At 41.8% G+C, this 23,564-nt stretch overlaps 1 protein-coding gene across 1 annotated transcript; it reads right to left on the bottom strand.

Annotated features, from left to right (window-relative positions):
* Window positions 1-590: 590 nt before the first annotated feature.
* LOC121288691 (mannan-binding lectin serine protease 1-like) lies at window positions 591-22,609 on the bottom strand. The gene is made up of 5 exons (XM_041207426.1): window positions 22,601-22,609; window positions 16,568-16,784; window positions 15,501-15,678; window positions 5,864-5,995; window positions 591-702 (listed from the first exon to the last, which is right to left on the bottom strand). Exons 2-5 carry the CDS (start codon window positions 16,724-16,726, stop codon window positions 644-646), a joined length of 528 nt encoding a protein of 175 aa, XP_041063360.1. The 5' UTR covers window positions 16,727-16,784; window positions 22,601-22,609; the 3' UTR covers window positions 591-643.
* Window positions 22,610-23,564: the final 955 nt, after the last annotated feature.

Here is a 23,564-nt window from a genome sequence, read left to right on the forward strand (position 1 = left end):
TACAAATCATCTTTTTCTCAAGCAATATTATTTCTTAGTTTATGGCAAAGGATAAACATGAACTTAGTATCAAGTCCAATTGTTTTCTCTCTTGCTTCTCCTAAATTGCAAATGCATTATCCTATTGACTGAAATCCTCATTATATTGAAACAGAACTCCTCCTACCCTACTCATTCATTCGTTTCCATGGCATTAAGCCTGTGGGACTCCTCACCTCCCTTAATTATTCTATAGTCAACAGGCTTTTAAAATTCAACTCTGACTTTGCCTTATCACTTCCTCAACTTTAGAGTGGCCACCCTTTGCTTAGTTTAAGACTGCACAAAAGTAAGTCTGTGCATATCCAGAACAGGCCTGCTTACACAACATGTCTGAACAAGAATTGTTTTTATGCCCAGCAGCTAAACCAGGACTTTTCTCTTAGTTTTCATTTGTCAATATCAAACAAATATTCCTTGAAAACCAACCTTCTGTTTCAAAACCTGACATGTGGCCACTCCTACTTTGTTTAACTTTTAGTGGCCCACACCAAAAGCTTTGGCTCTTCAATATCTCAATGAAAAAAACAATGAAAGCGACAGTCAATGTTGTTCAGTTAGTTTTATTCACACACAGCAGTACTGCATTAACACTGGCATATCATTACATTCCCATTTCCTTACGTATGAAGGCTGACTTTTGGATTGAGGACACCTTGCGGACTGGAAGAGAAAAAAGATTAAACTTAATGGAAGCAAAAATATTAACCTTTTGTCCAAACAAATACTTGTAAAATGAGGTGACCCTTATTAACCTTTAGGCTGCTAGCAGATCCAGGGAACCCTGGGCCAGCCAAGTTTTCAGCTATTGCTTTGATACTGAAACAATTGTCAAGACGATAATAAAGCTACTCAAAAACCAGGGAAGGCTTTTTACTGTTACACCAGAGCTAAGTGCTTAATGTATTCAACCATTATATAATGTAAACACTTTCAAATACTTTAATATTTCTTACCATGGTGACTTTTTGCCCCTGTGGTCCATCCTTTACTTTTTCTTTTGGTTTTTACTTTTACTTTTCTTTTATTAATCTAATTTTTAAATCTATTTTGCCCTTTAAGAAGTAAATTCAAATATTTTACTTGCCTTATTCCTTCTGACTCTCTCTGCCGTTCTGGAAATTGCAGGACTACTTAAGGTGTTGTTATGTTGTAGCTATGCATCTCACATTGGTTGTGACAGTATTGATTCACATACACTGCCAGTACCAAGTTGCATTCTCATTCCTCTTGATGTATCTGCAGCCTGCATGTTGACCACACCATCCTGCCACCCATGCCTCTCCAATATCATCCAGCTAGGTGGGATACCCTTCTCTGGTCCCATTTCTATCTATTCAGTCATAGCCAGAGAATCACCTGCAATGGCTTCTCTTCCTTTACCCCATTGTTACCTCTGAAGTCTCCAAAAGATCTTTCCTTGGTCGTCCATCACATTTCTCATTTACAAGCTTCCCTTCGGTGACATAATTGGAAAATATATCAGGTTCGACATTTAAGCTGATGACACCACCTATCTCAACACCATTGCATCTGATTTGTCAAGCTGTTTGTCTGAAATGGATATGCAGAAAATCCCTTCCAGTAAATACTGGGTGGACCAATGCCGTTGCATTTGATCATTCCAACAAACTCCATCCGGACAACTGTCTGACCATGAACAAGATTGTATGCAACTTCGATACCCACCTTAACCCTGAAATGAGTATCATCAATATCGCCTATGTCCACCTCCATACATCACCCATTCTGCCTTGATTTCAGTTTGTCTGCTTCTGAATTTCTCATATATGCTTTTGCTAACTTTAGACTCAACTATTCCAATACTTTACTGGTCAGCTGTCCATCTTCCACCCTCCATAAACTTGAATGTATCCAAAACGTTGTTTACGGACCCTAATATGGACCAAACCCCTTTCACCCATCATCCATGTGTTCCCTATTCTATGTTGACTCATAGTCCAGTAACACCGCTTTTTTAAAATTTTCATCCTTGTTTTCAAATCCCTTCTATGACTTTGCATCCTTCCTATCGTTGTAATCTTCATGGCTCCAACCTCCAGTCCTCAAAACCCTTTGAGATCTTTGAGCTCCTATAATTCTGGCCTCTTACACATTCCCAATTTTAATCACTCCATCATTAGTGGGCCTCCCTTCAGTTGTCTCGGCCCTAAACTCTGCAATTTCATCCCCAAACCTCTTTGCCTCTCTGCCTCTGTCTCCTTTATCGCTCTTCTTAAAAGTTACTTCTTTAACCAAGCTTTTGGCCATCTGTTTTAATACCTCCTTCTGTGCCTCCTTGTCAAATTTTGTTTGACAACATTCCTGTGAAGCACCTTGGAATAGTTAATTATATTAAAGGCACTTCCAAATCCACAATCTCTACCACTTAGAAGGACAAGCACAGCAGATGCATAGGAACACCACCACCTGCAAGTTCCACTCCAAGCCACGCACAATCCTGACTTGGAGCTATATCACTGTTGATGCACTGTCACTGGGTCAAAATCCTGGCACTCACTTTCTAACAGCTCTGTGGGTGGTCCTATAAGACATGCATTACAGCAGTTCAAGAAGGCAGCTCACCATCACCGTCTTATGGGCAATTAGGAATGGACAATAAATGTTGGCCTAGTCTGTGATGCTCACATCTCATGAACAAATATAAAAAGGAATAATGGACAATACATGATTTCCACAGCCACTGTCCAGTTTGCACTGTCAGTAACTGATTTGCATGGCCAGTGGCTGTAGTGCATCATGTAATTACTACAGCCAAGGTATACCATTGATGCAGGCAGATAGATGTTGCATTCAGTGGCAGGAGTGCCAATCAGTATATTGTTTTGTCCTGAATGATGTGAAACTTCATGAGCGTCGATCTAGATGAGTGTTATGTATTCCATTGCACTCATGACTTGAGCCTAGTAGATGGTGAAGTGTTACTGAGGGGTCAGCAGGTAAACCATTTCATGTAAATACCCAGCCTCTGTTCTGATTTTGGCGCCACTGTGTTTTTTAATATATAGTTCAGTTAAGATTCTAGTCAATTGTGACCTCCAAGGTGTTGCTGGTATATGTCTTGGTGATGGCGATGCTATTGAAGGCCAAAGGAGGTGGTCATGCCCTCGTATTGTTGAAGGTGGTCATTGTTTAATATTGTGTGGCACAAATGTTTGTGTCACTTGACAGCCAATCCTGGATATTGTTCAGGTCCTCTGATAGGCAGACATTGGTTTTATCATTACTGTAGGTGGTTGTGAATGGAGCAGATCACAATAGAATCACCAGTGAACAACTCCCACTTGCGATCTTTTGACAGTCGAAAGATTATTGATGACATAGATGAATGGAATTGGGGATATTGCCATGAGAAACTCCAGCAGCAATGTCCTAGGGCTGCAATAATTGACCTGTGACAACCATGGCCATCTACCTGTGTGTCAGGTGTGACTCCAGCCACTGGAGTGTTTTTCCTTGATGATCACTGACCTCAGTTTTGCTAAAACTTTGCAACTGAGCAATTCCAATGGTTAAAGTTCCAAAGAGTCAGATGAATGAAGATGTTGCATATTGGAGCATCACAAGTCTCCTCTAAAACTGAGTAAATACTATTGATCTTTCCATACCAAAAAGCCTTCCATATGAGATGTTTGATTATTTGTAATTGGCTGTCTGTGACACATTCACCTTAGATGAAATACAAGTTGTTTGTTTCCTAATACATCACATTTGAATAAGGTTATAGAAACACTGGATTTTTTTTGTGATACAAATGATTCTCCCTAGAAACATTGATGTTACTGTAATATAGATTGTCTGAGAGGAGGTAGAACTATGGTGACTGTGCTAGTCTCAAAAAACAAAATGCTAAAAACAAAAAGTAAAGATCACCCAAATCTAAATGTTGTCCAAGACAAATTAATATATGAAATGTCAGTAACTCTAAACAGAGTACAAGTCAGTTGGTATGAAATATTTAACCCTGAATGAGCTACATGCCTACTCAGCAAGCTACATAAAGGCCAAGGGGCCCCTGTAGCTAGAAGCCATATTTAACTCTCACTGCCAGTGGTGTGATAGTGCATCCACAGAAGTAGCACAGCTTGACATCCCTCATACCAAACAAGGTAACAGTGGGACATTTATAAACAATCAGTTGTGCCAGGAGCTGCCAAATCAGCAGCAAGTGATGGCATCCTTACTATTGGCCAATGTCATGCCTAACTTCACACAGTCAAAGAGGGCCAAGGATCAAATGATACTCCCATAAATACTTTTGAATGAGATGCTAAACCAATGGCCCTGTCTCACTACTCATGTGGCCATAAAAAAACATGGAACGATTTGAAGGACAGGAGAACTCCCAGTGTCCTGGCCAACGTTTCTTCCTTGGTCAACACCTCCAGAAACAGATTATCCAATCATTAATTCAATTACTGTTTGTGAAAGCGTCCACAGTTTTGATAATTTGCTGTACATTTGCCCATATAACCATGACTGTACTTCAAAAATAATCCTCTGCTTAGGATGTAAAAGATACTTTATGAATGCATGTTTTATCTTTCCCTCTTTCTTTCAAAAACCACACACTACCCATCTCACACCCAGTGCTCAGTGAACTCCTGATCTAAGCCTACCCTCACCCATTCCTAATTACCTTCTCAATGGGTGTAGCCATGTATTATATAACCATTACTCCATCACAACCTAAGAAAGCACACACATTTTCCTACATTCAACTAAAAATATAAAAGGAATGATCTGTATGAAATATCAGGGGCATTTCACAACGTAGATATCATCATTGATTTATACCCTATGCCTTTGTTAATGTAATGCATTGCCTTATGTAATTCTTTTTTATTGGAACAACATTCTGTGTTAATAGTTTGGTAGTTTTAACCAATATAGATCAGAATTTCTGTGAAATGAAGTTTACGTACAAACACTTAAATCAGTCAATGTCTGTATAACAATAGTGCATATAGAAATGCAGTAGAAGTCCCTAATCATGCATTAACTTTGTCAATTTGAACTTTCACACTTATAATCTTTGGATTTTATTCCTCAGTGCACTGCTTCACTTAAGCTCATTTGTGTTCATAGGTAAAACTAAGTTTGCAGTACCAATGAGCAGGTTAAATGACAGAGTTAAATTATAGCTGCGAGACTTTGTACATTGATGTGATCAATAAAAAAAAAGACTGTGAAAACAAATTAGACAACAGCATTCAGCAAGAGACAAAACCAAGCTAGAAGATTGGTTAATATATGGCAATGTGTGGAACAGAATAAGCTAACAGTAACAGTAAGGTGACAAATACATATACAGGGAGGAAGAAAAACACACAAAAACGTATCGTCTTGGAATACTTTTCTTCTTCAAATAGATTGATTTTGTTTTACGAATCATTAGACTAGTTGAAATATTCTGCACTAAAGTAAAATAATTGACAAAGAGTAGCCATGGCATAATAAAGACCTGGGGATATTTATAGCTCATTTTCCCATGAGCTTCACTTTTGATATAAGCTCCTTTCTGCTCTGTTAAAAGAAGGCAAGGGAATGCCACTGAGAGGCAGCGTCATTCCAGTTTCCACTGTACAAGTGAAAGGACCATAATAAAATTGAATTATTGACCCATCCTTTCATCCTGTTAGGAAATGCTCCTTGCCACTTGAAATCAAAAGCTCAATATGTGGGGAACTACAGGTACAGTTCCGTGTCCTATCACTTTGTGGTGCAATGTTCTTTGACAAAAATGAGTAACTTTGAATAGAGATTCAGCTCTGAGCCACACAATACATTTTGGCTTTCTTACCTCTGCAGATTTTATTATCTGAATCTAGAAAGTACCCCAGCTTACAGGAGCAGTAGTAGCCTCCCAGGTAGTTGTGACAATAATGGTCGCAGAATGGCTCTTCAAAAATTTTCTGATCGCATTCATCAATATCTATTAAAGCAAAACATGACAGAAGGTCAAAGTTTAAATCTGCATTGTTATCTTTTGTTTGTTGTCACTGTATTATATTCTGAATGCCTCTGTAGACAACCATTTGGTACCTCATCTTACTCCTGCTCCTAAGCAGGAGTAGCAGACCACTCCTGCTCCTAAGTTCTATTTCCTATAGATAAGGGAGTCAAGGGTTATAGGGAGCAGACAGGAAAGTGGAGTTGAGACCATAATCAGATCAGCCATTATCTTATTGAATGGCATAGCAGGCCAGGAGGTCCAAATGGCCTAGTCCTGCTCCTAAGTCCTACGTTCTTAACCATGCGGCCATCCATTGAGTACATGCAAGCTATTCATCCATAGAGGACATTACATCTGTTTTTGCTCCTGATCTCACCATCACATTTCTAGCAGGAGTTCTTGCAACAAAGCAACCAAAAGTGGGAATCCTAACTGATTCCTCTTCCTCTCACCACTTGATCCAAGGTCTCATTAGCCACTGTAGTGAACCTAACTCCAGCTGAGATTAGTTATGGGACTTCATTAGCTGCGAAGTACTTTGGGACATCCTGAAGTCCTGAACAATGCTGTTTAAAAATGCTAACTCCTTTTTTCTCTTTCTTTACGCTATTAGGCAGCAAAATTCCCTCTAATTTTCTTCTTTTTGCATGTCGGTGTACACGTAGCAATTTAAAGGGGCTGACTTGTGCATGGTCTGCATGGAGACATTTGAGTTGCAGGGATCATTGCCAGACAGCGCAGTATTGAGCCATCAGAGGAGCTTCATGCTGCATTCATATTAGATGAGCGCCTTTAAAAGACTGTACATACTGAGTTGTTTTAAAGTCACAAAAGCTCCCTGATAGCTTAATTGTTCAATCTGCCCAACGTTCAATGTCTTGGCTCATATATGAGAGATGGCCAGTTTTGGGAGGATACTGCAAATGTATGAGCCTGCACCTCAACAAGTGTCAGCACCTTAAGGACAGATGGAAGAGGAATAGAAGTAATATGAAATAGAAGTGTTAAATATTCAATGAGAAAGTTAATTCAGTTACAGAATGGTCTAGAAAGGATGCAACATCTCTTCACAATGTGAAAAGATCACAATGAGTACTTTTCTCTGCAAAGACCTGGTTTGGTAACAGAAGCGTAATGATGTGTTCTCAGAATCTGATTGAACAAAAATATATTCACAAAATCAGTTTCAATGAATGTGGCTCTTCAACCCACCTTATTGCAGAAGTGCTAAAAAAAAGTGATAAATTAAAACGTATGTTGAAGCATCAGGGCGTAAGAGTAGAACAGGATCTACTGCTCAGATAAATGTTCCATACACTAATGCATGCAGCATAAGAAATAAAATAATGAATTAGAAGTGCTAATTCAACTTAAAGGGTATGACTGAGAATTGGCAATAAGCTGGAGGTGACTGGGAGATAAATATCCAAGGTTGTAAGGTCTTTAGAAAGGACAGGGTAATTGGAAAAGGAGGATTAGCAGTATTGACAAGGATACTACATACATCATTAGAAAGAGGGGATATCAGTAAGAGTGAGAAGGCAGTAGAAACACATTTGAGTAGAATTAAGAAATAGAAAAGAATGCAAGATTTTGATGAGAGTTGTTATAGATCTTCAGATAGCAATGATCTGATACATAAGCCTGGAGATCAGGGAAATTAGTTGCCAGAACAGTGCAGTTATAATTGGAGTCGAATTTTCACAAAGACTGTTGGAAGCAAAACAACTGGAGCCCCCAAAGCAGCAAATTTTGAGTGTATTTGGGCAAGTCTTCAGGAAAAATATATTCTTAAACCAACAGGACAACATGTCATCATAGATTTTGTAATGAGTAATGGGCCTGAATTAGTCAATAATCTAATGATAACGGAAGACCTAACGAACAGCAAACATGATATGTGGAGAGAGAAACAGAGTTAACATTTCGAGTCCTTATGACCCAAGGGTCATAGCAGGCTAGACCTGCTGAGTTTTTCCAGCACTTTTTATTTTGTTTCATATTTCCAGCATCCGCAGTACTTTGCTTTTAGCAAATACGATGGATTTACTATATGTTTGAGAGGGAGAAGGGTGAATCATGCTAACTTTGGAGAGGTGAGGCAGGAATTGACTTCAATAGATTGGACAGAACTATTAATGGATAAAACTACAGATGAACAGAGAAGCGTTCAAAAAGTTATTTGGTGGAATATAAGAACTGTACATAGCCCTAAAGGGCAAGAGCTCTATGTGTAATTAAACAACCTTGGCCAGCAAGGGAAGTGAGAGATAGTATAAAACTAAAAGAAAATACTTCCATAAAGGCAACTCACAACGGACTGGAAAAATAGCAAAGAAAATGGCAAGAGCTGCAAAGAAATTGAAAACGAGAAATGTTTGCGAGGCATACCAAAGAAGAAATTAAAGGTATAGTAAGAGAGTTAGGGTGGCTAAGAATAAGTGGACTCATTAATGATAGAAATAGATGATATTGTAATTGAAGTCAGGAAATGACAGACTGGCTAAGTAATTACTTTGTACCAGTCTTCAGTAAGAATTAAGTATCAACGCTAAAAGAAAAACTAAAAACAAATCAACGGGAAGAGCTAACTAAATTCAATATAAGTAAACAAAATGGTGATGGCGAAATGAATAAGTTTAAATTTAGATAAATCTTTATTAAAAGAAGTAGGTGAGGCAATTGTTGATGTGTTAGTCATGATCTTCCCAAACTCTCTCATCATAAGAACTGTCCCCTTGGATTGGAAAGATGCCGGTGTCCGTCCATTATTCAAGAGAGGTAGAATGGCTAACCTAAGATATTAAAAGCTTATTAATCTAACAGAAGTTACTAGAATCTGTTACTAGTAACAGAGTGACTGAATATTTGGATATATATGAGATGATCAAAGAGCCATCAAGGATTGTAACGGGCAAGTCATGTCTAATGAGCCGAGTTGAAGCTTTTGAGGAGGCAATTTGATAGATAAGGGATTGTTTGTGGGTGTTATTTATAAGGATTTCCAGAAGGCATTTGACAAAGTTCCAAAGAGATATTTTTAACTAAATAAGAATGCATGGTATCCTATTAGCTTAGACAAGGAATTGTTTAAGAAGTGGGAGATAGAAAATAGGGATAATGGCTATGTACTCAAATTGGCAGGATACGCCTCATAGGGTGGAATTCTCCCATCCGGACTAAGTCCCATGGTCAGGGATGGGGAGTGTTTCCCACTGCAGAGGATGATGAGAATTGCCAAGGTATTATGCAGCCCCAGTCTCATTAATCATGAAGTTGGGGGTTTCCTGACATATTGCATGGTGGGGCGGGCTGGATGGTGAATGTCCCGCCATCATATCCAAGTGCCATACTTAAAAGATGCCCGGACATCAACTTACTAACAACGCCCATAGAGATGGCAGGAAGGGGAAAGGGAGCTTCAGCTACTAAGTTCAGTGACACATTCCTGGGCATCCTCCTCGATCAGGTGGAGGCCAGGACTGTCCTGTACCCAGCTGATGGGAGAAGGAGGCTAAGCAGGGAGAACAACCCTGCATGGGTGCAGGTCGCCACCACTGTCAGTGCCCAGGGTGTCCAGCACAGGTCAGCCCTCCATTGTCAAAAGAGAATGGACGACCTTATCTGCTCCACCAGGGAAAGTAAGCCTCAGCTGCTCACAGTAACCACAATGAATGAATGAATGATAATTGTCAGGAACACAGCAACATTGTAAGGTGATGCCTCATAGCCCCACTGCATTCCTTCTGCTCTGCAGGTGGAGTGACCACTGTACCTTCCTCACCCCTCCACACAGGGACCTTACAAGCTGTCTGGAAGGGGGAGGCGGAGGGGGAGTTGAGGGTGGTGAGTGGGGGGGTGGTGGAGGAAGGGGCTCAGATGCAGAGGGTACCAGCAAACTCTGCAAAGGACATGTCTCTCTGAGCCCTTATCCTTGTATGTGGATGGGCTCACTGCTCTTAAGGGTGCTGGCCCAGAGCCCTTCTAGGCAACATGCAGTGCAGTAATGAAATGTCACACAATCCAGTGCATTATCTCTAAGACTGGTAGTCTGGAAAGAAATGTGAAATAGCTGTGTACAAATGGATGCTAAATACAATTCCTCAACCCCATCTTCTCTGTTCTCTTTGAGCAGGACAAGTTAAGCCATAACAGGCTAGTGAGGGAGAAGACAGGAAGGGTTTGGCCACACCTGAAGGAAGTAACAGAGCTCAAGGAGAGGGCAGCCCAGCTGGCAAAAGTGAAGTGGGGCTAGGCCATTGAAGATGGGGAGACTGTCTTTTGGCCTCCAACCAGTAAGGATCCATGCATGTAATGGAAACCTTAAGTCCAAGGGTCCCCCCATGTTGGAGGCATCTCGTGCTGTCACTCATTCTATCCTCTCTCACTTACAGGTGCCACCAGGAAAAGGCAAGGCCTGAGCCAGAAGAAAAGTTGTCCAGCTTCAGCACAAGCCCAAGACCAGAGAGCAGTGAGGACATAACGCAAGAGCCATGTACAACTATAAAGGTGTCACAGCAGACACCTGCACCCTCCACCAGCCCAGAGAGAGACACACACCTCGGTAGTTATTAGCTCTAGAGTAGGAAGGGTCTTGAATTCTGGTGGTCACCGCATGGACACATGTCTGCAACAGGAGGAGGCAGGGTTTGCTGAGCTCTCTGGCATTTGGAGGAGTGCTGGGGAAGAGGCATCTGTGAAGTTCAAGCCGTTTAGCGGCTTCTAGAATCAGGCTTCCAACTGATGCTGGAGAGTCAGCAAGGGGCAGAGGAACATCAGCCACAGGTGTCAGAGGCCCTCAACAGGGTGGCACATGAGTCAGAGGAGTTTGTCCGCCTGCTGGCTAATGAAGTGGTCCCAAGCTATGCATGCATCAAGGTTACTGAGGGGAGGATAGCAGACTCCATGGAGATTCTAGTCCAGCAGATTCTGTTCCACCAAGGTAGCCATAGCAGACTTTCTGCAATGGCTACGTGAGAGAGGGATGGGGCACCTTGACCTCCCTCCAGGTGCCCTTTCCCCTCAAGGAGCCAGACAGGGGCCTTCAGGCACCCAAAGGGAGGAGGAGTGGCAGCTGGACACCCCTGGGACACCCACTCAGGAATCTCAGAGACTGTCTGACCCTTCTGAATCCCCTTTGCCTGTGACCCCTTCAACCACATCCTCTGACACTGCAGAGGGAGCAGCTGGCCCACAGAAGGACAGCCAGGCCTTGGTTCTCCAGAGGGCGGCCGCCAAGATCTTCCAAGGCAACAGGGCCAACTGATCAGCAGGATGCCTCCTCCCCTGCTAAGGATGTTGGGGAAGCAGCTAGAAGTAGCAGGGAAAGGAAAATTAAGAAATATTAAAAGCACAACTAGCTGCAAGGGTGAACAATTGAATGTCACAATCAGAAAACTTTTGTAAGTGTATTCATCTTCACATTAATAATGTCTACTGTTTTGCTTTCGCTGTTGTGCTTAAGGATTAGCATTTCTCTCCCTCCTTCATCTTCCAGTGGACAACCCATTCCCCTAGAATGAGGCATCTGCAGGGAGGCAAAGGTATGTGACAGGGCCCTTGCGAGCCATGTGGAAGCATTCTCCCGTGCATCCTTTAAATCGTTATGTGTCCAGGGCCTAGCATTGTAAATACTACATGTAGGGGTTGCCTTTCAATTGCCCAGTTGAGATGACCTGCAACTCCACCCACCCCTGATGACCCAACTCCTACCAGCATCTAAAGGTCTCCACCATGAGGCTCTGCATAGTTGTGACCCGCCTAGCAATAGTGGTAGTCACGTTTTACCTATGCTCCAACACCTTCTCCACTCCCCAGTCAGCCACACCCTATCCCCCAGAACCATTGACCGTCCCCCCCCCAACTCCGCACCGGATATTACTTTTGACTTCCCCACTGTTAGCCTTCAATCCTCTCCCATCACGTAAAGAAGTTAAATGAATACAATCCCACTTTGAACCAACTGAAGAAACAGCTGGCAGAAGAAAACTCAACAATGTTCAATATTGCTGGAGGAAGCCAAAAGATGCATAAAGGAGACAGAAAAACTGAAGAATAAGTTGTTTGAAACAAAAGAGACATCAGATGCAAAAGTCATGGAACTTTCCAAGATGCGAGTGGGTAGCAAAGCTATGGATAGCTCAACCCCCGAACTGAACCAAGTTAAGATTGCAACAGAGAGAAATTTGGCCGACTGATGAAATCAAAATGAAGGAGGGGACAAAACTCTGCCGCAAACACAAGAAAAAAGACAGAAATCAAACTCGAAAGGCCAATAGGCTATGTCTCCAGAACCCTCTCTGCAGCCAAGAAGGGTTACTCACAACTTGAAAAAGAAGGTTTATCTGTAATATCTGGAGTAAAAAAAAAATCCATCAATATCTGCATGGTTGACATTTCTCCATAGTGTCAGATCATACGCCACTAATGGGTTTATTTAATGAAGATAAAGCAATTCCATCAATAACCTCTGCCAAAAGTCAATGATGAGCCTTGATTTTGTTGGCGTATGAGTACACCTTCATGCACCGTCCGGGTGTGCATATAGCAAATGCAGACATCCTCAGTCTTCTTCCTATGTCAGGTAGCGTTACGCATGCTATAGTGCCACAAGAAGTTGCACTTGTGTTGAATTTCCTGGACTCCTCACCGGTCTGTGCAAAGCAGATAAAGAATTGGACAAACTGAGATCCAATTTTATCGAAGGTCCAAGAACAGGTACTGCAGGATGGTCAAATGCACCAGTCTCTGAAGAGATAAATCAATTCTATGCCCATAAAACTGAATTAAGTTGCCAAGATGGAATCTTGTTGTGGGGAGGAAGAGTCGTCATCCATTCACAAGGAAGAGGACCAATCTTCACAGAGCTTTACAGTGTGCATCCTGGCATTTCGAAAATGAAAATGCTTGTACGAAGCTAATTCTGGTGGCCAGGTATACATAGTGATGTAGAAAAAATGGTTAACCACTGTCTCCAGTGTTAGCAACAACAGAACTTGCCTGTTTCAGCTTCACTGCATCCATGGGAATGACCTAGTCAATCCTGGGTTAGATTACACATAGACTATGTAGGTCCATTTTAGGTACCATGTTTTTATTGATCATTGACGAGCATTCTATGTTGATGGACGTGTACAAAGTTAGATCACTGACATCGTGTGCAACTACTGAAAAGTTGCGCCAATGTTTAAGTGTACATGGCCTGCCAGAAGTCATTGTTTTGGATAACGGCACTGCCTTCACTAGTACAGAGTTCCAGAAATTCATGAGTTTAAATGGAATGAAACATATTAAAACGGCACCATATCATCCCTTATCCAATTGGTTGGCAGAAAGAGCAGTGCAAACTTTTAAAACAGGAATGAAGAAATTATTCAAAGAAATATTAGAAGCACAAATATTACAATTTCTTCTCAACAATTGCACCACTCCTCATGCAACCACGGGTTCAACACTGTCTGAATTATTAATGAAATGCCACCTTCATACAAAGTTGAGTCTGGCATTTTGTAACTCAGAGGGGAAGGTAGAGAAGAACCAGAATAGTCAGAAAGTGAATCATGATGTTCACAGTAAAGATTGAAAATTTACAGTGGGAGAGACAGCTTTTGTGTGAAAGATTGGAAATGAACCTAGTTGGGTTCCTGCTATAATCGGCTCTGAAGCAGGACCTTTGTCATACCAAGTAGAAGTGGAAAGCAGGATTGTTAGGAAACACACGGAACATCTAAGAAGTAAAGAGACACTCCAACAACTAGTTACTCCACTTGAAATTGAAATCAAACCTTTAATCCCTGAGGTGCCAGATCGACATAGAATAGACATACCTGATGTCTCTGTTGAAGTAAATAATTCTGAGCTGCCATTGTCTAAGGATATCCCTGATGCTGCAGTTCCTGATTGAGTCGATCCAGTGGTAGAACCTCAAATCGTAGAGCTACGTCACTCTAACCGAATTAGAAAACCACCTGACACTTAATCTAAAATTGCATGAATTGTGTGTATTTGTATATATTATTAAGATATTCTTGTAAAAAAGAGATGTAAAAAAAATTAATGGGGGAGCAATGTAGTGATTGTAAGTAAAACCTTTCATTCTGTTTAAGGGATCACGTGATTGTATTGACGAATCAGCCAGAAGTGCAGGTGGGCGGAGCTTTCTAGTCATGGACTTGTTTAAGTATGTAGCTTCTTCAGGAGCTCTGTAAATAAAGTTAACTGTTTCTAACCAGAAACCTGTCCATTACACTAAGGACAGAAATGTCCCCCTGTTGGGGGGGTTGTGCAGGGGTGGGTGCAAACCCGATCGGCGCCCCCGATTGGGGCCACGCTGCCAATGAAGGTCCACCCAGAGTGATGCACACCCAGAAACGCTATGCACTCCCTGTGCAGGCTGGGGGAGGGATTCCCTGAGTCGGGGCCTGCGCATGCAGAAATCTCCCTGAGGCACAGAGGTACCTCAGGGAGATTACTTTCACATATAAAACATCGAAGAAAGGTAAAAAAAAAATTTAAGGACATGTCCCTTCATATGAAACTGCCACATGAGCGGGGACATGTCCATTAATTTTTTCAAAAGTTTTCATTTAATTAATAAACCCTTCATGGAACCTCAGCCCGCCTGTGGATGAGGTTTCATGAAAAATATGAAGGTCGCCTGGGCTCTTCACCTATCCACCAACCTTAAGGTTGGACGGGCAGCATTCTTAACTACTTTAATTACTTTCTTAATGGCTTTAATAGGCTTTTGACAGTTCATCGGGACGCATGCCCGACGTCACCACACATTATTTTACACGTCGGTGAGCGGGCCCCGCCCCCGTTCGCCGACCCGAAAATTCTTCCCTAAGTTTATTACAGAGGTGGTTCAAGGAGGTTTACTAGTTTGACACCTGGAATGAGCAGGGTGTCTTATGAGGAAAGATTAGGTGGACTGGGCTTGTTTCCACTGGACTTTAGAAGAGTAAGGGGTGACTTAAATGAAGTATATAAGGATGTGGAAAGGATTTTTCCTCTTGAGGGTGAGTCCAGAACCAGCACTACTTTAAAATTAGGAGTCACCCTTACAGAACAGAAGTGAGGAGAATTTTTTTCTCTCAGAGGCTTGTGTGATTTTGGAACTCTCTGCCTCAGAAGGCGGTGGAGACAGGTCATTGAATATTTTTAAGATAGAGGTATATAGATTCTTGTTAGGCAAGGGAATCAAAGGTTATGGGGGGGTAGATGGGAATGTGGAATTCAAAGCACAATCACATCAGCCATGATCTTATTGAATGGCAGAGCAGGCTCGAGAGACCGATTGGCCTACTTCTGCTCCTATTTCATATGTTTGTATATTCGTGATCCATCTGTGTACAAGGGAACCTGCAGGGCTTGGCAAGGTTAGGGCTGATATTTCCTGGCATTTGCTCCATACTACCCCTTCACAGCTCTGAAAAGGTACCCCTTTCTTGCACAAAGATCCAAGTTTCAAGTAGAATCTTACCTACAGCTGCATAATGTGCAGCAAATCCAATGTAGCTCTTCTCATTTGAGTAATCAGTTCTAAATATCACTGTCATGTTGTTCCCTGTGGAATAGAATTGTTTGTCACGCGGAGCCTCTTCTGTATCTGTGCTGGTCTCACCACAGAGCTTGGCCAGCTGTTTCCTCTCCATCAGGATCTGAACATAATTATAAAAATTATTGGCATTTAAAAAAATATTAAACTGCTTTTTCTTTCATCTGTTATTTTAAGTCTACTTTTCTTTTTTTGGTTGCAGGATTTAAATCATTGTGTTTTATTGGTAACAAACTGCATGTACACGATACAGTATTGCTATCCATTACTTTAACAAAAGCATGAATCCATTTTAAACACTGAACATGGAAATTTTATACAAGTATGTTAACACATTTTATTCACTAATATTTGACAGGACAATCTCAATCCATTTCTTTCCTCGTTCATTTTGTCTTTTATAATTTCCGCATCCTTTTCGCATGTGTTTTTTTACACTGATACTTTAATCTCTGCTCAATACTCTGTACCAAGCAGCGTAATGGGATGTCAACTTTCATTCCGGGTCTGCTTTGGTGGAATTAGCAGCTCCCGACTGCCGGCTCTCTAGCCTTCAATCACTCCAGTGTAATTTAAGCACTTTTGAGGTTGACATGAACTAATCTACACGACCAGTTGGGTCATTGTGTCTCTAGTCACATCTGCTGCTGGTAATTATTTAATTTACAGCCACACAAAAACAAAAGTTTAGTGCATGCTATCATCAAGTACCAACTTGACAGGGAGAATGCCTTTTGCTGTTATGTGTATTCATGTCATATGTCTATTTGGAAATTTCCTCTGTGTCCCTAGTAAAATCACAAACATTTTTAACAATGCAGTCAATATTTTTTAGCAAGTACTGCAGAGCGAATCCTTCATAAATGGATTTCAAATGCTACTATAAAAACCAGATTAATTCTTACACCATGTTCTTTGACCAGCATCTCACCGATCCAAAATTTTGTTTTAATATTTGAGTAAACTCATTTATTCAACTAAAGTAGAGGTACCTTAACGTGGTCATAGTCGCAGCGGTAAGAAGGTTCGAGGCTGAAATGTGAGAAATACAGTTTTATCACAAATCCACTAGGAACAGAGATGTTCCAGGTTTGGTAGATATTGTCTCCATATGCAGTTGGAAAAGCAGGGGATTGAATTTCCCCAAACATGTCACTCAACTGAAAGCCAAAAGCTGCTGGAAGCAGGAGTGAAACCCACTGGAGTAGCCTGGGAAGAAAGAATGAACATAACTGAAGTTACTTGGAATTGATTGTGCAGCAGCAGTTGGAATTGGAGAAAATAGTTTTGCTGGATTTTTGTCCTCAGCGCTCCCTATCCTCCACTCCAATAATTCTCCAAGAACTCTGTGCTCTTCCAATACTGGCTTCTTGTACATCCCTGATTTTCTTTACACCACCATTGGCAGTCATGTCTTCAGCTGACTGGACCATGAGCTCTACAATTCTGTCACTGAACCTTTCTTCCTTTAAGATGCTCCTTACAAACCCTTTAATCAAGATTTTGGTCACTAAATCCCGCCACCTCCTTATGTATGGCTCAGTGTCAAATTTTGTCTGATAATACCCCTGTGAAGGGTCTTGGGACGTTTTATTGTGTGTTATATAGGTACAAGTTGTTGTTACTGTTTTTAATCAGTTGAAGACTGCCCACAGCAGGAAATGAAGTACTTTTCCACTTTGGTATTCAGTGTAGGGTTGTCAACCCACTCTGAGTAGCCGGGAGTCCCCCAGAATTGGCCTCAATCCCCCGGTGGCCACACAAAGCATTCTGAGAACTCGTCAGCTCCCAGCAACGGTGGCCAGGACCAGCCACAAGCCAATCACAGCCTGCACTCAGGTACCACCTGACCCTCCAGGCAGCCAGGACTAATTGCTAGCCAATCACAGCTTGCTCTTGGGCAAAACCTGATTTTCCTTACACCAGGGACCAACTGCCATCCAATCACAGTCTGTGTTCAGGTACCAACTGACCTTCCCTTTGCCAGGATCCTCCTCCCCCACCCATGGAATAGTGTTGGCAGAGGCCACTTGACGGAAATGGCCTGCAGTCCACATGAACAATGCTCCAATCAGTTGAGGTGATGCCCACTTGGTCTGCAGAGCTGGAGGAAAGGGCACTGATTATAAGCCAAGGTTAGGCTCAGCTGTGTAGTATAAGAATGTTCCAACAGAGCAAGGGTTAATGTGGGACTGGAGAACAGTACTGCCCATGGTCTGAGGTAGAGTGTCACATAATACTGGGTGTATCTGTGTGTAAGAGAGTCTGGAAGGAACCAGTATGGAGACAGCACCCATGCATGGCAGAACCTTAGACATGTACACAGTTATGGGTTACCAATAAACGGGTTATGTTCTACCATCCAAGATGCCCAGACCTCTTAGTGAAACACCAAGCAACCTTGCTACAGGCTGAGAGTGGTTGGATGTTGGTATTGTGATTAATGCTATTAATTAGTGTCAGATTGAATTGATGGTAACCAGGCAGATGGCAGTGCACTGCAGATTTCCATCCCCCCAGAGTAACTGGTAGAGGAAGGAATTGTTCAGACTCAGTAGCAGAATTTAGTCGGGGCAGATTCATTCTCTCTCACTCAGTGTCACACTAAATCAGCCTTCACAATCGATGGAAACAGCCTATGTGACTCCAGACCGGGTGTGCAGCTTGACGGAGAAGCTCGATGGGGCAGAGCCCTGTAGCTGCTTTCCAGTCTAACTTTGTAGCTGCCAGTCTCACACATATTACATTGAACAATATAAAATATACAGCGCAGGAAGAGGTAATTGGGCTGAACTAGACTGTTCAGTGCCGACACTTCTGCTGGCTTCCCATGATGTCACTTGCACCAGACTCTCCCGGAAAAAATCCAGCCAGAGTTCACAACCCTAATTCAGTGCCAGCAACAATCTTTAATGGTCTAATGCAAAGGTCCCTCTGCTTCAGTAATATTCCTTACTCAAACCTCAGGAAACTACCAACTACTGAATCAAATCATGCAGCACATAATCACAACAGGCTATTCAACCTATTGTGCCTGTGCTAACTCCCCTGCTCTTACCGTGTAGCCCTGCACCAGATAGAATATAAACACCTACAAACAGCACATCCTGACAATCCCTTAAAGTGAAATTGTCAATTTAATGTGTGTGTGCCAATGCCAATAGAAACTAGGCCCAAGCCATTCCAAACTGATTTCACATAACACCCTTACAAAAAAAGGAGAAGCTTCCTGTCCTGTCCGTCGAGGTTGAATTCAAAACGCAGGCTAAGAAAGTGCAATTCAAATTCTCTGACTCGCTCTGCTAGACAGTTGCCAATAACTCTCTCATGACTGCATTACAGCAGTCATGAGAGAGAGAAAAAAATCAGTTCTAAGGTAGAATTTTTGCAAGAAATTTAAAAGCAGCATTTTATGTTAAGCCTCCAGATCCTTCCAGCTCAGATGCTGTCCATTGATGTATAGTTTTAGTGACCATTCTTGCCCAGTTAATGCTCCCTCTGCTTTACTTACCACATTGTAAGAGATTTCTGCATTTTTCTCCTCTCTATTGCTAGACCCCCAATTTCTGTGAGCCCCTGCAATGTCTGCACATGAACAAAACTGTTGGAATTGTTTACTGCCTGATTAACCTATCGCTTCTGTGCCAGAGGTTACTGAACTGCACTTTCACCCTCCCTGTAAAAACAACAGCAGGCCTTCTTAAAGGGATACCGCCTTGTTATCCTTAATACACCTCCTCCCAATTGTTTGGAAACACAATTACATAAATCGTGTTAAAATGCAGCATTTTTTTCTCTATTCTTTCATGGGATGTGGGTGTTGCTAGCAAGGCCAGAATTTGTTGCCCATCCTAATTGGTCTTGAAATAAGTGGCTTGCACAGCCAGTTCAGAGGGCAGTTAAGAGCCAATCACATTGTTGTGGAGTCATATGGAGGCCAGACCAGGTAAGGATGGCAGATTTCCTTCCCAAAAGGACATTAGTGAACCAGATGGGTTTTTAACAACTATCAACGATACATGTCATGATCACCATCACTGTGGCAAGCTTTCTATTACAGATTTCATTAACTGAGTTTAAATTCCACCAGCTGCTATAGTAGGATTTGAACTAATGCCCCCAGGGCTTTAGTCTAGGCCCCTGGATTACCAGTTCAACTACATTACCACTACACTACTGTCTCCCCATTGACCAGCTTCTACAAAATGTAACAAAAATTGCCCAAAACCAAATTAATTCTTCCAGGTAATAGGTTTAGCAAACACTTTCATTGAAGATATTGCCCCTTCAAATCAGTCCTGGTGGTCTCTCTACTGTATTGAGCTTTGAAAGCACTCTTCCCTCTTGCTTTTCAGGCACCCCCATTTGTTTTAGCCTTTGTCTCTGCCTGATTAAATATGGGTCCCTTTTTCACAATGCCCTTTTCTCTTTTACTGCTCTCCTGGAGGATTAATTTCCTCTAGTAGTGCACTCGTTAATAGGTTCTTCTAAAATTGTTCTTTTTATGCAGTAAGTCACAAACTTGTCATGCAGACAGTAATTAGCACAAGAAATGGTCTCCTGAGCAGAGTGAGAGGCAATAACTTTGCAATAGTTCAAGAGTCAGTTTTGCACTGTGATGAGGAAGGGGAAATATCTGTTTCCACAGAAGGATGAGCTAGCTGGACTGAATTGATTCTCTAATGTATGTTATTTTTGCATTTGATATTTAAAGGAGCTCAGTTGTCCAGATAGGCTGAAAGAGCTGGGTCTCTATACTTTAGAAGTGTAGACTTTGGGGTGATTTGATTGAAATTTATACAATGATGAAGAGATTATATTTGTGTAAACAAATTAATTCAATTAAATAAGTTAGGAAGGACCACAGGTCTCAAACTTTATAAGCTCAGAACTAGGTTAGATATGAGGAGGTTCTTCTTTTCCCAGAGGATAATGGGTTTCTGGAACAGGCTTACCAGCTCATGCAATCAGTGCTGATTCACTGAATACATTCAAATGAGGCCCGTTTCTGGCTAGGATGGAGATCACCTTTTACAACAGGTCACTGCTGCTTGACATTAATCAGTAATCTCCTGCACTTGTTTTGATTGCCGAAGGGGATTGGGGAGGAATTTTCAAGAAATATTTTCTTACATGACCAGTATTTGCTTTTTGCTTCTCCCAGTAGACTACATGGCTCCAGGTGGAGTAGGTAATGTCTGTATTGTGATGCACAAGGACAACTGTGTGTGAGGCTGGATGGATCACTAGGCATTTTACTCTATGACATTTTTCATCTATCAAAGACCACCCAAATATCTCCTGACTCTTGAAGGAAATGAATTGACTAACAATTCTTCACAGGGGTTGTGAAACATGGGTTTGTGTTTATTGCAGAAGGGAGTTCCTTCCACTTTCTCACCACTACTTTCCCATCAGAATCTATGTTTATCCAGCCACTGACCTTAGTGAGTCCAGCAGGTTTAGGTCCAGATTGTACTAGGCTGATTGGGAACCAACTAGCACTCATACTCTCAGCAGAGTCTAAGAGCACCTTGCAGTACCTTCAAACCTTCTCATTCCCTTTAATTTTCCTATCCCCACTCCTGACTAACACTGGGGAATCGTTCCAGACGACCCATAGTCCCTCTAGTAATTGGGAACAAGCCAGATGCTGCAGTATGCAGTGCTCCTCTGAGGCACATTGTTGCAGCAGAGTGGAGGGAGCTTCATTTAAAACCACTGGTGAAAGGTCCATATTTAAAATGTTAATCTCTCTACTTTTATCGGATGGACCTGCTGTGTCCTTCTGGAATTTTCTGTTTTTATCTCCGATATTTCTGTGATTCAATTTATTGGACTTTCCTTGAGATGGTCATGGGTTCAAATCCCACTCCAGAGACTTGAGTGCATAATCCAGGCTGAGTGAGAGTGCTGCACTGTTGAACGTGTCGTCTTTCAAACAAGATGTTAAATCAAGGCCCTACTTTCTCTCTCAGTTGGATGTAATAGGACCCACAGCACTACTGGAAGAAGAGTTCTCCTCGGTTTCCTGGCCAATTAGTATCTCTAAACCAAATTGCTAAAAACAGATTGTTTGGTCATTATCTCAATATTGTTTGTGGGAGCTTGCTGTTCGCAAATTACTGCTCCTTCCTTCATTCCTTCGGGTTTCATTTTCCAGTTCATTGCTTAGCCAGTACAGTCAATCATGTTTTGTCACCTAACAACTTGAAATCAAACACTGGGGGTAAATTTGTGACCATGGTAGACCAATTCTTAATGAGCTTGTACTAATTTCCTCAGCATGCTTTTTGACAGTTTAAGCGATTTAAAATAAACTCTTTAATACTGGCATTAAAAAGTACATTGAACAGTTCAGTCCAAGTGCATTAAGTTTGTGTCTGGGGGTCAGAAATGTAACCCATAACTGATATAATATGGTGCTTTGGGTTCAGACTGAGCTCTGCACAGCCTCTCAGCATGAGTATCAATCTTTCTTTTTCCCTTTGATAGTAGCAACCAGTAGACAGCCTGATTACAAGATGATTGCGTTTGAAAGAAGTTGAGTATAAGTGTCTCTGAGCTTCTCTGTGTCACAGGTGCTTGTCCAAAATTCTAATGAAATCTTAATGATAAGGCAGTGCTGTATTAGGCCATTAGATTACTAGGAGCAGAAAGGAGATGAGCTGCCAAATAAATTTAAGTGAGAGTTGGCAGAGAGTTGAGGCCCATTGGTAGGGCTTGAACTGGCTACAGATGTTTAGCAACTACAGTCTTTTCGTCCTCCTCCTTCAGCACACATTCTAGGCTGATTCTCCAGTGCATAACAGAGATAGTATCTTCTACAAGTCCAGTAAACAGATCAGGGACTTGGGAGTCATTCTGAGGTTAGTTGCTTTGAAAATCCATTTAAAACCTTAATAGTGTTTCCACATCATAGGACACAGAAATTATAATATTCTCAATCTCATTGTGCTAACACAGAATATTTACAGAGCCTGCTGAGTTAAGAAAAACGTTAGCTTCATTGGAACATCTCTTACTGCAGGATACGTCTCACCATGAGAGAGCAAGATTATGAGACATTGCATCACTTCCTATGATGATGCATACTGTGGTTCATTAGCATATCACACAGTTAGAATTAACCCCTCATACTACATCTCCCTGTCTCTGCTTCTCCTTATTATACTATAACTCCCCCCCAGGTTTCTGACTTCAATTTCTTTTGTATAGAGATAACCGCTGTGGCGGTTTCACCAGTCTACCCAAACAGGTCCTTGGCTCCTTTGGAGAAGATGGGTATTTGAGTCCTGTGTGTGATCTCTCAGGCTCTGCTGGGCAGAAGGAGAATTTGTAGGTGACTCAGATTCACCAATCTGATTGTCATCTAGATCTCTCAATGAATGCAGCATCTTTGGCCTATTCGATTGTGTGGATGACTGCTTTGACTGTGTAGAGGGTTGCTTCTGTGTGGAAACTAGTGCACATCTGTTCCGTCACACTATACAATTATCTATTTGGATGAGGTAGGGGTGTGGATGTGGTAACAAAAACAGAATTACCTGGAAAAACTCAGCAGGTCTGGCAGCATCGGCGGAGAAGAAAAGAGTTGATGTTTCGAATCCTCATGACCCTTGGATGTGGTGTCTGTTCAATCATTTGTCCATAGCGAGCCTGATCTTGGATCCAAACTGGCCTTCCTGGTTGGTGAGGTTGCATGCTTTGTGACATTTGTCATAGTTCCAAGCCTGCCTGGAACCTGTAGTGATCAAGAATATCTTACCTCTGTGTTCGAAGAGGTCCACCCAAAAACATTCCCACAGCCTTGATAGAAAGGAAGACAACATCAGTAGTCTCCTGACTTGTCTCCTGATGATGAATAGCACAATAATAGAGTTTTGATATCATCTTTTCCAATGATTTTGAGAGACCTGGCCACCAAACAGAATACTTTGTTCTGGCTCGACATTTTGTAATGGGTGCAATTGTCGCAACATCGAGTCT

The sequence above is a fragment of the Carcharodon carcharias genome, chromosome 15, assembly GCF_017639515.1.
Source record: "Carcharodon carcharias isolate sCarCar2 chromosome 15, sCarCar2.pri, whole genome shotgun sequence".
Taxonomy (NCBI): Eukaryota; Metazoa; Chordata; class Chondrichthyes; order Lamniformes; family Lamnidae; genus Carcharodon; species Carcharodon carcharias.

Coding starts and splice junctions, on each gene's coding strand:
- LOC121288691 (XM_041207426.1), bottom strand. CDS start 16,726: ATGTTTGGGGAAATTCAATCCCCTGCTTTTCCAACTGCATATGGAGAC. Junction 5,996..15,500: donor TGCACATTATGCAGCTGTAG/GTAAGATTCTAC, acceptor TTGCTTTAATAG/ATATTGATGAATGCGATCAG. Junction 703..5,863: donor AGATAATAAAATCTGCAGAG/GTAAGAAAGCCA, acceptor TTTCTCTTCCAG/TCCGCAAGGTGTCCTCAATC.